Below are 14,808 nucleotides of genomic sequence, written 5' to 3' on the forward strand. Positions count from 1 at the left end.
ATAATCTTTGTGTATTTTAGTCTACAGTTCACATCTGAGAGATGCTCAACTTTTATTCGCTTTAAAACTTTCTTACATGTTATTCTTTTCAATATGAAATTCAATTTTATCCTGCTCAAGACTAAATAGTGATCACTTCCAATTTCAAATCCTCTGTACACTCTGGTGTCCTGCACCAGGGAGAAAACATCACTATCAACAATAACATAGTCAATGAAATTCTTCTTATTCCTAGCCTCTTCTCTCCATGTGAATTTGTGCACATTTTTATGTTGGAATATGGTGTTAGTAATAACCAGACCATGTCCTGAGCAGAAATCCAACAGATATTTGCCATTATTATTAGCTTTGCTCTTTTCTCCAAATTTTCCCAAAATATTTTTGTATGTCTCACAATCATTTCCTACTCTGCTATTTAGATCCCCAACAAGGACCAACTTTTCCTTTTTCATTGTGTCAGTTGCTTTTTCTAAAGCCTCAAAAAATTCCTCCACTTCTACCTTACTAGAACCTTCTGTGCGACCATAGGCACAAATAAATCTCATTGTCCAGTTCCTCGTCAGCAGTTAGAATTGAAGTACAGGAAGATAGTTTAATATTAAATCTGGTGTGAGACAAGGATGTACATTATTCCCTCTGTTAATCATTATCTATATGGATCACATTATGAAGGAAAATGGTATTAAACATCATATCAAAATTGGAGATGTTAATGTCAGCTCTTTGCTTTATGTGGACAATGTTATACTTCTAAATAAATCCGCTACAAGTCTGCAAGATTCCCTGACTAAATTGAATAACTGTTGTAATAGATATGGTATGAAGGTCAGCATTAAAAAGACAAAGACAATGAAAATAGGCAGAATCGTTGAAAATGTCAACTGCATTGTGAACGGAGAACGTGTGGAACAAGTAAAACATTTCAGCTACTTAGGCACAATTTTTAGTGAAGATGGTAAATTAAATATGGAAATAGACAACAGAATCAACAAAGCTGGTATGGTAGGAGGTCAACTGAATAAATTCATATGGAATAAAAGAGAAATTAGTCGGAACACTAAATTAGCTGTATACAAGACAGTCTTCAAACCAGTTTTAACTTATGGATCTGAGAGCTAGGTCAGAAGTAAAACTCTTGACCAAAGACTAGACTACAGATATGATAGTCCTGAGAAAGATTATAGGCATGAATAGATGGTATCAATGACAATATCATATTAAAAACGAGGATATTAGGAAAGAACTTGACATTGTCAGCATCCAGGATGCTGACAATGTCAAGAGCTCCCCCCTAGTAAATACTATAAAACCTTCCTGTCTGATTCAAACTATTCACCATAATTTCTTTTTTGCTTTTTTTTTAAATAAAATTTTAAAAAATTTCAATTTAAAGAATGTCAACTTATCTGAGTTTTGTTGGATTTATAGTTTAGTGTCAACACCTTCTTGAAAAATAGTTAACACTTACTTTGGCTTCTATTTCTTCTGCCTTCTCATTAGCTTCTTGTTCTATGAAAGCCATCATATGTTTGAGCTGTTAAAAAAAAATATAATATATATATATATATATACATACATACACACACACACACACACACACACACACACACACACACACACACACACACACACACACACACACTTTTAATAGTCATATGTAGGAGCTTCTAGCATTAAATCCATCAGAACAAACAAAATTTTTATATAGTATAGCATTTAGTTACCAGACTATAATATAGAAATCAGTTTGATAACTGAAGATAATGGTGCAATACCTGAGGTCGGTTGACACACACTAACCAGTTCAAAGGTTAGTGTCAACCCTACTAATCCATTCAAGGGCAAGTGTGTCGATCCCCCAAAGAAATTAGAAATCCCATCCCCCACCCCAAAAAAACTAGAAACACAGCTATTGAAATCTCCATGACTTAACTAAGTCCACTGCAGATCACATGCACAAATGCATGCACACAAATGAATACTAGTTAGGATTCAGAAAATCCTCCTATCCAGCACACTATAGGATTGTGCTCAACCTCAGCAATGGCAAGAGATGGTAACTTCTACTAATTTCCAAAAAGTTAGGACCAAAAAAGGATGTTGCTTACTAATTTCTTTAGAATAAACTGTTTAAACAGAAACTGTCAGGTCAGGTGATTAAATCTCTCCATTTCTTTTTTTTTTTTTTCACCCCAAATTTCTCCATTTCCACCTACTCACAATGACAACTAAAAAGAGTATTGACGATAGGAATTGAATGAAGAATTATATGAAAAAGCTTTGCACAAGATGGGTACCGTGCTTGCTCACAGCAGATCAAGCACGGCACTCATCTTGTGCAAAGCTTTTTCATATGCAATTCTTCATGCAAAATATATCCTACACGTTCTTTTGAAATGCCTATAGCCTCAGCAATTTCATCACTTTGACTCGCTGGTCATCCAATACCATATCGTGCGCTTCATCAATGATTTCTGGTGGTGTTACACTTTTTGGATGTCCTTCACGTGGATCATCTTCAAGGCTGCTACGGTCAGGTTTAAACTCGGCAGACATTTCTTAATTGTTGAAAATGAAGGAGAACAGTGCCCATCAACTTCTATGAACTTTCTTTTGGCGTTAAATCTTCTTTTACAAAGAATTTTATAACCACACAATACTCAATTTTATCCGTTTCTCATTCAGTTTATGCAACAGCTCTAGTTCCTCCTCACACAACTGAATTTCTTCATCCAGTGAGGAGGTAGCAATAAGCTCAATGTTGCATACACCATAATACTCTTAGGAAAACTGGCACTTATTAGTGTTGAACAATCTCTTCTACATCCTTAGTCCTAAAAAGTTTTACTTACTTTATCTAAATAAACGTGATATCTCAAGCACATTTCATATGTGCTTGAGATATCACATGTTTATCACTCGCATGAAAATCTCCGAACAGTGCTTGGAGCAATTTAACAAGAATAAAATTGTACTTTGATTTATTACTATGAATGAGACTTGGATTCACCATTGTAGACCAGAATTCGATCAGCAGTCAAAACAGTGGACAGAAGCTGGTTGTTCAGCGCCAAAGAAGACAAAGTCGGTTCCATCAGTAGGAAAGGTCATGGCATCAATGTTTTAGGTTGCTAAAGGCATTTTGTTTATTATCTTGAAAAAGGTAAAACAATAACTGGGGAACATTATTCTGATCTTTTAACTAGACTAGACGAAAACATTTGTGAGAAAAGACCCGGTTTGCAGAAGTAAAAAATGATCTCTCATCAGGACAATGCACCTGCCCACAAAAGTGTTTTGGCAATAGGAAAATTAAGGGATCTGCACTATGAATTGTTGGAACATCCACCCTATTCCCCTGATTTGGCTCCCTCTGCCTTCTATCTCTTTTCAAAACTAAAACTCTTCCTCAGTGGCCAGCGTTTTTCTTCAAATCAAGAGGTAAATGCAGCTGTAGATGGATGTTTTGCAGATCTTACTGAAAACCACTACAGGAACAGGATAATGGTGCTGGAGCATCGCTGGAATAAATGTATTAGTCTTAAGAGAGATAATGTTGAAAAATAAAAATAATTTTGAAATTATAAATTTGTTTTTTCATTGTTAGGCTGAGAACTTTTCAGACCACCCTCGTATGTATATGTGTGTATATATATATATATATATATATATATTTTTTTTTTTTTTTGGGGTGCTTAAGGGTCAAAGCTGTATAACTGAGAGGAGACCTCCACATAGCCTTTAAAGGAATGCGGAGAACCGACCAGGGCTTCTGACCTAATGTCCAATCCTCACCTTCTCGTGGTGCACCCTGTTGGGTATCTACTTTGATACTGAACGAACGAGGATGGGCTGGCAATTTGGGATTTAGCCGACCAAATTGTATTCTTATTGGTTAAACCAAAATAAAAAATGATGGTACAACATGACAAAATTTCATGCCGGCTGGGGTTAAACCGGTTAAACAAGGCCCCCGTTGTTTTCGCCAGGGAACCAGGGCGAACAGCGAAAAGTCAGCTACTGGAACAAATCTGAAAACAAACCCCAACTCAACATCACCAGAGCTAAAGATCGGTACTATCAACGTAAGAAGCCTGAATGGCAAAGAAATGGAGCTAGCTGAGGAATTAGATAAGTACCAGATCGACATAATAGGGGTGACTGAAACAAAAAAGACCAAAACTGGTGAGATCTTTCTGAGCAATAAATACAAAATGTTATATTCAGGCAATGACAATCAAGGAAAAGAAGGAGTAGCCATAGTATTCAACACAAAATACGAGGCTAATCTTCTTGAATGGCAGTCAGTCTCAAGTAGAGTAATGTGGGCAAATATGAGAATGGGGAACTGGACAATGAGACTTATTTGTGCCTATGGTCCCACAGAAGGTTCTACTAAGGTAGAAGTGGAGGAATTTTTTGAGGCTTTAGAAAAAGCAACTGACACAATGAAAAAGGAAAAGTTGGTCCTTGTTGGGGATCTAAATAGTAGAGTAGGAAATGATTGTGAGACATACAAAAATATTTTGGGAAAATTTGGAGAAAAGAGCAAAGCTAATAATAATGGCAAATATCTGTTGGATTTCTGCTCAGGACATGGACTGGTTATTACTAACACCATGTTCCAACATAAAAATGTGCACAAATTCACATGGAGAGAAGAGGCTAGGAATAAGAAAAGTCTCATTGACTATGTTATTGTTGATAGTGATGTTTTCTCCCTGGTGCAGGACACCAGAGTGTACAGAGGATTTGAAATTGGAAGTGATCACTATTTAGTCTTGAGCAGGATAAAATTGAATTTCATATTGAAAAGAATAACATGTAAGAAAGTTTTAAAGCGAATAAAAGTTGAGCAGCTCTCAGATATGAACTGTAGACTAAAATACAGAAATATTATTGAAAAGAAAATGAAAGTGTTTGAGAACAGGAATCAAACCTTGGAGAGTCAGTGGCAAACTCTGAAGGAAACACTGATTGATTCTGCCAGAGAGGCATGTGGTGAGGTTGTGTGCAAGGATAAAAAAATCAGAACTCCCTGGTGGACACAGGAAGTTAAAGAGGCAGTGAAGGAAAAGAAGAAAGCATATCAAAAGTTCCTGGCAAATAAGTCCGCTTTTACTCTTACAGAATACAGAGACAAATGTAAGAAAGCTAAACAGTGTGTAAAACTAGCTAAACAAAAGTCATGGGAGGACTTTGGCAAGAATATAGAAAATAAATATCAAGAAGGTGGCAAAATATTCTGGAGGTTGTTGAAGAAGCTTAGGAATGGAGGAAAGAGTGATGTAAAAGGAATTAGAAATGATAAAGGTGAAATGAAAACAGGAGAAAAAGATATCCTTGAAGTATGGAGTAATTACTTTGAAAAACTGCTAAATGAAACAAGCAGTGATGACAGCACAGTGATAAAAAACACTGACCAGGCATGCAGTCAGGAATACATATCCATACTTGAAGTAGAAAAAGCCATCAAAGGCTTGAAATGTGGAAAGGCAGCAGGAGTAGATGATATTCGACCAGAAATGCTAAAGTATGGTGGTATAAGAGTCTTACAGTGGCTGCACTGCATAGTTCAGAAAGCCTGGACGGAGGGACGAATTCCCAATGATTGGAGTAGAGCTCTCATAGTACCCATATATAAAAAGGGAAATAAAACTGCATGTGAGAATTACAGAGGTATTTTCCTACTGAGTGTTCCTGGTAAGATATATGCAAGTATACTTGAGAAACGGTTGAGAAGAATTGTTGAAGAAAAGCTTGGTGAAGAACAAGCTGGATTCAGGGCAAATAGAGGCTGTCAGGATCAGATCTTCACTTTACGACAAATAGTCGAGAAAGCATGGGAATATAACAAAGATCTGTATTTAAGTTTTGTCGATTTGGAAAAGGCATATGAGAAGGTGCCAAGAGAGAAGCTATTCAATACGCTGCAGTTATATGGTGTCAATGGGGCATTATATCAAGCAATACTTAGTCTTTATTTGAGTTGTGAGTCAGCAGTTAGAATTGAAGGAAGTACAGGAAGATGGTTTAATGTTAAATCTGGTGTGAGACAAGGATGTACATTATCCCCTCTGTTATTCATTATCTATATGGATCACATTATGAAGGAATGTGGTATTAAACCTGATATCAAAATTGGAGATGTTAATGTCAGCTCTTTGCTTTATGCGGATGATGTTATACTTCTAAATAAATCCGCTACAAGTCTGCAAGATTCTCTGACTAAATTCAATTGCTGTTGTAATAGATATGGTATGAAGGTCAGCAATAAAAAGACAAAGACAATGAAAATAGGCAAAATCATTGAAAATGTCAACTGTGTTGTGAATGGAGAACCTGTGGAACAAGTAAACCATTTCAGCTACTTAGGCACAATTTTTACTGAAGATGGTAAACTAAATACAGAAATAGACAACAGAATCAGCAAAGCTGGTATCATGGGAAGTCAATTGAATAAATTCATATGGAATAAGAAAGAAATTAGTCGGAACACTAAATTAGCTGTATACAAGACTGTGTTCAAACCAATTTTAACTTATGGATCTGAGAGCTGGGTCAGAAGTAAAACACTTGACCAAAGACTAGAGACCGCAGATATGAGAGTCCTGAGAAAGATTAGAGGCGTGAACAGATGGCATCAATGGCAATATCATATTAAAAATGAGGATATTAGAAAAAAACTTGACATTGTCAGCATCCAGGAATGCGTTAGCAGAGCTAATCTCAGATGGTATGGTCACTTAAATAGAATGGGAGAGGAAAGATTAGCAAAACAAGTGTTCTCTGCCAGGTTGGCAGGAAAACGACCCAGAGGAAGACCAAGATATAGGTGGATTGATACAGTACAAAGTGCCTTAGATGATAGAAATATAAGATCTGATAATGTTGGAGTCTTGACAAGTAACAGACTGATTTGGAGGAAAATTGTAGATAGGAAGTTAGTAATGATGTAATTTTTTCATGTAGTACTGTCATATCCTGTACACCCCTTGAGGGTACATGGCAGGAATTTGATGATGATGATGATGATGATGATATATATTTTTTTTTTTTTTTTTTTTTTAATAATACAGTCAACATTTTGTACACTCATAAGAAAGCATTCATGATAGTAAAAAAAAAAAAAAGTCCTATTTTAAATTTTGTCTTAAAATGCAGAGTGCTGACTTGCTTTGATTCTACTTATATGTCCTTGTAAACTAGTGTAATAATAAACTGCAGCAGAGGTAGACAGAATTACACAACAGCAATCAGAGTATGAAATGAAATTGAAGAGATCTGTGGAAGATAAACTTTCAAAGAAAAAGTTAGCTAGGGAGGTGGGATAGAGTGTATATGTACATGAAAACATACAAAGTTGGCAAATTATTTCCATCTCCATGTGTGCAACCTTATGCTACTTATTAGAGATCTGAAGTAGAGCTTAATTTAAAATCAGCAAAACAAAAGTGATGCTACTGGCAATTTAAATGAATTTATAATAGAGGGAGATAAAATAGAAATCATTGACAGATGTTATTTACTGGGGTCTAGAATAAGAAATGATGGTAAATGTGAAGATGAAATTAAAAGGAGGATAGTCATGGGAAAAATTGTGACGTTAAACTTGACAAAAATTATGAAAGATAGAGGTGTGAGTAAGGCCACAAAAGTTAGAAATGTCAAAGCAATGGTATTTCCAGTAGTGATATATCGATGTGAAAGCTGGGTTATTAAGAAAAAAGGTAGAAAGTGAATTGATTCATTTGAATTATGGGTGTGGAGGAGACTATTAAGAATCTCATGGACTGCAAGAATGACAATTAAGAAGGTTTTAGAGACCCACATACAGACAAATCAGTCCTTCAGAACACATGCAATTTACAGACAAAAAATACTAGTTGTGGTGGTGGGCGGTGGATGGCATTGATGGAGATAACTGGTAGTAGAGGTTCGGTGTAGTGGTGGAGATAGTTGTATAGTAGGTGTCCTCCCACGATGAGGTCTTCGGACTCCTTGGAAGTGTCACGAATAATAATAATAGAGGCAATGTTCCTTGGAGGTGATGATTGCTAAACAGAAGTTGATGTACTTTGGACATATTATGCAAGCTAGTTGGGGAAGATTAAGGGAAGGAGGAGGAGAAAAGTAAGACCACAAATGAGTTGGATGGACAACATAAAAGAACTTTACTGACTTGAACTTACAATTACTGAAAGAAAGGATAAGAGGCCGAGTAGGATGGAGCCTTTGATCACAAGATTGCCAAGAGTCGAAAACAACTGGATAGCACATAACAAAGCCTCAAAATCGCAGTATTAAATGAACAACAGGTTTATTTACAGTTTTGTAGTAGGATTCACATAAAATATGTATGTATATTTTTAAATATTTGTGTGTGTGTGTGTGTGTAATACACTGGTGTCCAAAAGGTAAGGACGAACTACATTTTTACCTGTATATGAAAAAAATTTTCATGTTTACAGCCAAATGTGGACAAATTTATTGCTAGCATAACTAATTATGTTTAAATTATATTAGACAAAAAATGGATTATAAATTTTGTACAAATTAAATTGCAATCTGTTTTTGGCAAAAGTTACAAAATTTCCTAAGGATGTAGTTAAGAAATTAATGTACATTGCTTATTAAAAAAAAACTATGCTAAGAGATATTTCAGTATGGAATATGTCCAATCCAATCTACAATGCAGTACTCACAACAAAGTACAATGCTTAGCAACAATTGTCAAGAGTTCTTGAGGCAAACTGGCACACTTTTTCTTCAGAGCAAAGATTTCTCTGGAGGAGAATTTTGAGCAGCAGTGTGTCTCCTATTGCATTACAAACTTCTATGGGGACTGAGATTTGGGGAGCCTGCTGGACTCCGATTAATATCCTCAGTATGTCCACTGTTTGTGTACAATGTGGTGTGACACTGTCATCCATAAAAATGAAATCTTCGTCTACAGCAACATGAAATATGACACTGAAAAACTTTGTTGCAACATCATTCACCTATCATAATACCTTTTTTCCAGCACTTGTAGCTTGCTACATCCATTAAGCATAATGCCTCCTCACACCATGACCCAAGAGCCTCCGTAGCTTAGTCAGTATAGACAAAGCCCTTTGGTCAAAAAGACGTGTTCGAAAGAGAGTTCTTCACATTCCTGTCAGCGATGTGAAGAACTATCTGGTCTCTTTTGACTAAAGGTGAGTTAGTTGGCCTCATATGGAGGTATGGGGTTTTTTTCAACCAAAACTCTGGTTTTTCGTCCCCCAGAACAGGCAAACTGGCCCATAAACATACATGGTTTACAGCCAAGAATACGTCCCAGCCATATGCTGGTCCCGAGCCCGAATAAAATTAGGGGGGGGGGAAACAATGGTGAACTACCCTGTAAAAATCTCAGCAGGAAAACTTTGTGGGCAATGCCTACAAAGTCACCTATGGTCAGAAACGATTGAAAAGAGAAAATCAGATCAGATCACCATCACCCCAGCACTGATGTATATATCTCTTTCAAGAACATTCTTGCGATGGTTAGTAGTACCACTTTCACACCAGATCAAGTGTCAACTAGAATCTAAGGAGACTAAACCGACTCTTATCTGTAAAGAGTGCATTAGCCCATTGGTGTCTTGTCCAATTTTATGGATACAACACCAATGAAAAGCATGGATAAATACAACAATGTGGATAAAGGGATGCAGATTACAGGCCTTTGGGCATATAGGCCTACTTATGGCAGATGCCTTGCCACAGTTTGTTAAGATATCAATATATCTGTGCTTGAATGGAGCCTACTTGCAAACTGATCTGCCATGGAATGTTAATTACATTTTGCTGTTATAACCAAATGTATTTCTTCATGCTCCATGGTAGAGTGAGAGCAACCTCTTAGCAAACATCCAAAAAAAATATTCTATTGGTTTGAAATACTGCCCAGAGTCTGGATACAATGCTATGTGAGATTCCAAATTCTTTGCCAATATCAGCAATTCTGTGGACTCCTTCATGCTTTTCAATAATTCTTCCCTTCATCACAAAAAGAGCTTCCTTCAAACACAGCTTACTACAGCCTTTTGCCTTTTATCCTATAGAGTGCTACCACGTGACCCCATTGCGCAGTCAATGGGGTCAAATTAACTTTAAATTAACTACCTAACCTACTGGATTAGAACAGGAATCCTTTTCTGCAACGATTCTATTCTAATCCAATTTTGTATTCTAATCAGCATCCACAATGTCTTCACCTGATATACAAACTAGTCCACAGTGCTACCGCCAACTTGGATTTTCCCTTATGGCACTATTTTTTATTTACTTCCTTGTATTCAGAGATTGTTGCTCTTACCAGACCCTTATTACTCACTTTTAAAAAAGTTTTCAGTTGTAATCTCCTCTATTGTGAATGGTCATTTCAGGAGCCTTCTTGCAACCCTCTGGCCCACATCATCTTCATAACTTCTCATCTCCATGAGAGTCGAGGCTGTCCTCTCATCCGTTTTCCTGGTGGGGAAGTTTTTCCAATTTATCACTCTCTTGGGCAAGCTCTCCTGTGGCATCTGTTGAACATGCCCATATCACTGTAAAGATCAATGCTCCATCACATTTTCCTGCAAACTCAATCTTTCCATAATGGTCTCATTCTGAACTCCTCTGTCATAAAACTCTTCTGTCTTGCATTCAATGTCTATCATTCCCCCCCACACATCAGAACATTTTCTGTCATTTGGAGTATCATCTGTCAAATGTCTCAACTCCACTGCACACTATTCTGTTTAATAGCATTGTGGACTTGGTTGGCACAATCATCTACATCTTTGTCATATGTTCCCGATTTTTGAATAATCACAATAACCACTTCCACGGAGTCCAAAGACTCATCACGGAAGACCCAATCTATCATGCCTCTTCTTGAACCCATTAACAAAGCATTCACAACTGACTCTGGCAACCCACTCACAACTCTCCAAGCAAAAAAAAAAAAAAATCTAGTCCTCACACCCCTACTATCCATACCTTTATCCAACTTCCAGGGATGACTCCTTTCTGGTCCTTCTAGTCAAGTGCTGAAACATTTCCCCTGCATCTATCTTATAAAACCTTTTAAGCAACTTAAATGTTTCTATTATATCCCCTCTTTTTCTCCTATCAACCAACTTCTGCAATCCCCACACCCTCACTCTATCCTCATAGGGAACATTCCACAGGTCACTCAACATCTTGGTCACTCGCTTCTGAATCTTCTCCACCACTTCCTCATCCCAAAGAAATCCAGGAGATTAGACTTAAGCACAGTAATCCAGATGCAGGCATATCAAGGCCTTATAAAGATGAATAAAAACTTCCTTATCTCTATATGTTAATGTGTTCTTCAATAAAGTAATCTTATGAGCTACCTTAGCAATATGTCCTCTAAACTTTAACTCTCTGTCTACCACCACCCCTAAATTTCTAGCTCCATCTATTTTCTGGAGTACAGTACCATCAATATAATACACGACTTGTAGTCTAGTTTTCCCAAAATGCATAAATTTACATTTCTGCAGATTAAATTGACACCCGTTATCTTTTGCCCATACTGACATTAAATCATCCTGCAAGCCTTGATTCACTATTACTCTATCTAATTTGCATCATCAACAAACAACTGAATATTTCCTTTCAGGTTATTTCCTATATCATTTATGTACAAATTAAACAGCAATGATTCCAGCACTGAATCTTGCAGCATGCCACTAGTCACCTGTTTTGCCTCAATTCTGTCCCTCCATATACCACTTTTTGATATCTGTTCAGCAGTCACCCTCTTATCCACTTAACCAGTGTCATGTCCATTCCCATTTGTTCTAATTTGCATAACAGAGTTCCATGCAGTATTCTGTCAAATGCCTTTGCAAAATCCAGCAAAATCATCATGCAGCCATTTTCTTTATCCAACTCAGCTGTTACTATATTATAAAAAATTAGTAAATTACTAAGGCATGACCGAACCTTCACAAAGCCATGATGACCCTCATACAGTATCATATTTTTACCACCATGCCTGAGATACTGATTGGTCTATAATTTGCTACTTAGAACTTAGTCTCTTAGAACCTCCCTTAATAGATCCTAAGTATCTCAAATGATCTACTGTCTTGACTTTACAACTAGGAGACCTAAATCTCTATCTTAGCCACCAAATATATTATCTTGGTAACTTTAACTTTTTAGGTCCTGCTGTGAACATCAATCAATTATCTCATCATAAAATCAATGTCTTCAAGATCTTGAGGAACTATCACCGGATTGTCACCAAAGCATAGTGAGTGAATGACACTCTCTTCAACTTCACTCCCCATAGCTCAAAATGAAGTATTCGAATATGCCAGCATTACATCAAGATAGATCTTAAACTGAGTCGGCCACAGTCCACATCCTTGTCTCAGACCTGTGTATATTACAAACTCAGCTGATACCAGTCTATGCACTTAACAGCTGCGCTACAACTTTCATATATTCTCCCAATCAAATTACTGATTGATTGATTGATTCACATTCATCTTTCTCACTGATCCCCAGAGGAAATAGGAAATGAATCATAGGTCTTTTTTGAGATCCACAAAAATCAGACGTTTCCTGTCCATTGGCGATTCTTTTTTCTATGATCTGTTTTATGATGAAAATATTAATTTCCAACTATGACACTACTACTAACATCAACACCATCTATTGCCCATATTAATACAAGACCTTCCCACAGTAAAGCCAACCAGTTCTTCTAACAGGAAGGAGGAAATAAATACTCTTCTCTAACTTTGAAGTTATAATTTTACCTAATAACCAACTCATGATGGCCATCACACTAAATGCCTCTGTAATTTGAAGGATGGGTTTTTATTACCCATTTTAAAGATAAGTGTTATATATGATAATGACCACTATTCAGAAGTTGCATCTCCTACTAAAATTTGATTTAGCATTCTTATTATTATTAGCAGCTGGTCATCTCCATAGTTCCACGAGTACTCCTGATCCAGCTGCCTTCCCTTAACTGGTAAGGTGCAGGTTGCCTTAACCTTACTAAGGCATCTCGCACTTCATCCTCTAAAAACCGAACTTGCTCATGTACCCTAAAATCACCTAAATTAATACAATAAAATTTCAAAATTAGCATGTTATACAATTTCTTACCTTTTAGTTATAATAGTGCAACTAAAGAAAATGCCAGCCTGGTTGGCCAAGTGGTGTATCTGCTAGTTACAAGTTAGTGTATCTGCTCTCCAGCCAAGAAGCTGTGGGTTCAAATTCTGCCAAGGGCATGAATGTTTGTGATTGTCCTACTAACCAATTACCATATGTACTGGTGTGACCTGTGTCTTGGCACAGTATGACCTTTGATGTCTCTGTGCCATAAATATATATAAATAAAATAAACACTAAAGAAAATTGTAGCTCATCAGTACACTTTGAATTATTCCATTCCAGAAAATCAAACTCATTCTCTTCCAACGTTCATTTCGTTAGCATGGGAGTTTACAAGAGACTGCAACGAAAGTATCTCCCTCAGTGTACTTATTCCTTCCTATTCTCTGTCAAAAGGTCCTTAAAATGGTTCCCCATGCCTGAACCACCTTAGTATATCCTAAAAAGTGATGAATCTCTATAAGTTCCCGACTCTTGCTTAGGGATAACAATAACATGCGTGAGGGGAGGGGGATATTATTCAGTGCATAATCCTGAAACTTCACACATTAGGCCTAGTGGCCTGTTGGGCTATCCTTAGCTCTTCTAAGCCGTACCTGTCCTGAGCATAAGATGACTAGCCCTATGCCTCCCAGTGTGTCCTACGACTGTAGCCGTGTTCACGGGACCAGTTTGCCTGCTTGTGGGATGAAAAACCCCAGATAAACTGGAGAGAAAAACCCTGCTATCCACACCCAAGACCGGCTAACTTGGCTATGGCTGAGAAAGATCCTTAAGCTCCTCACGTCGGCGACGGATATCGAACCCTGAAACGAAATCGTAAGACTGTGCCATGACGAACTTTCGTATGTCGCTCTCACGAGAGACCACAAAAATCTACTGCTACTGTATGAAAAGAGTAAGTCTGAACTAACAGTTAATCTCTGAACTACAGTCTTAAATTTAGTTAAGGTATAAAGAAAATACAAAGTAATGTAGCACAGAACAAGTGTACATCTCAAGATTCTTAAGATAAACAGGCAATTCTTTTAGCTACTCTCCAACGGAAAAGTACAAGCTTCGCAAGTTTGATCTCACCTGTTTTTGAACATCTTGATCGCTAAGCGCCATTGTGAAATTTATAAATATTTATTTATTTATTTATTTAGACTCGAATTTACACAAACTCCTTCAAAAATCCTACACAACACAGTAAGCAACAACCATACGATAGCCAATACACCAACGCAAATCATATGACAAATTTCACCGCAGTTCCACCTCGTGATCATCAACTACATGTAATAATGTTTATTTAATACATGGTTGCGATAATCAGATCCTTTTATCATCTGATATATATTTTCAGTTTACGATATTCATTTTTTTCTAAATTTATAAATTTCTGGCATTTTCATAGACTGCAAAAATCATATTCCTATTAAATTTACACAATGAAAACGAAAATATGATAACTGTCGAATTCAATCTAAAGCAAATAACAAATTTAGGTTTATATTCAGATTATTTATTTATTTCATTCAGATTGTTATAATAAGATTTTGTTACATTTAATATGTAAGAAAATTTTACAAAAATATTTTTTAAAAATGTTCCATATCATTAAGTGGATATTAAATCCAACAT

At 36.6% G+C, this 14,808-nt stretch overlaps 1 protein-coding gene across 1 annotated transcript in view; it reads right to left on the reverse strand.

The window, feature by feature from the left end:
* Vha26 (V-type proton ATPase subunit Vha26) overlaps positions 1-14,415 on the reverse strand; it is a 100,846-nt gene extending 86,431 nt beyond the window's left edge. Inside the window, exons 1-2 of the mRNA XM_090412823.1 lie at positions 14,260-14,415; positions 1,469-1,534 (exon numbers count right to left, since the gene is read on the reverse strand). Of these exons, the coding sequence (XP_090268949.1) occupies positions 1,469-1,534; positions 14,260-14,292 (99 nt within the window). The 5' untranslated portion in view covers positions 14,293-14,415. The remainder of the gene's footprint in view (positions 1-1,468; positions 1,535-14,259) is intronic.
* Between the last annotated feature and the right edge of the window lie 393 nt (positions 14,416-14,808).

This window comes from Typopeltis vanoorti, chromosome 23 (genome assembly GCF_054136105.1).
Source record: "Typopeltis vanoorti isolate ZY-2024b chromosome 23, IOZ_Tvanoo_1.0, whole genome shotgun sequence".
NCBI lineage: Eukaryota > Metazoa > Arthropoda > Arachnida > Uropygi > Thelyphonidae > Typopeltis > Typopeltis vanoorti.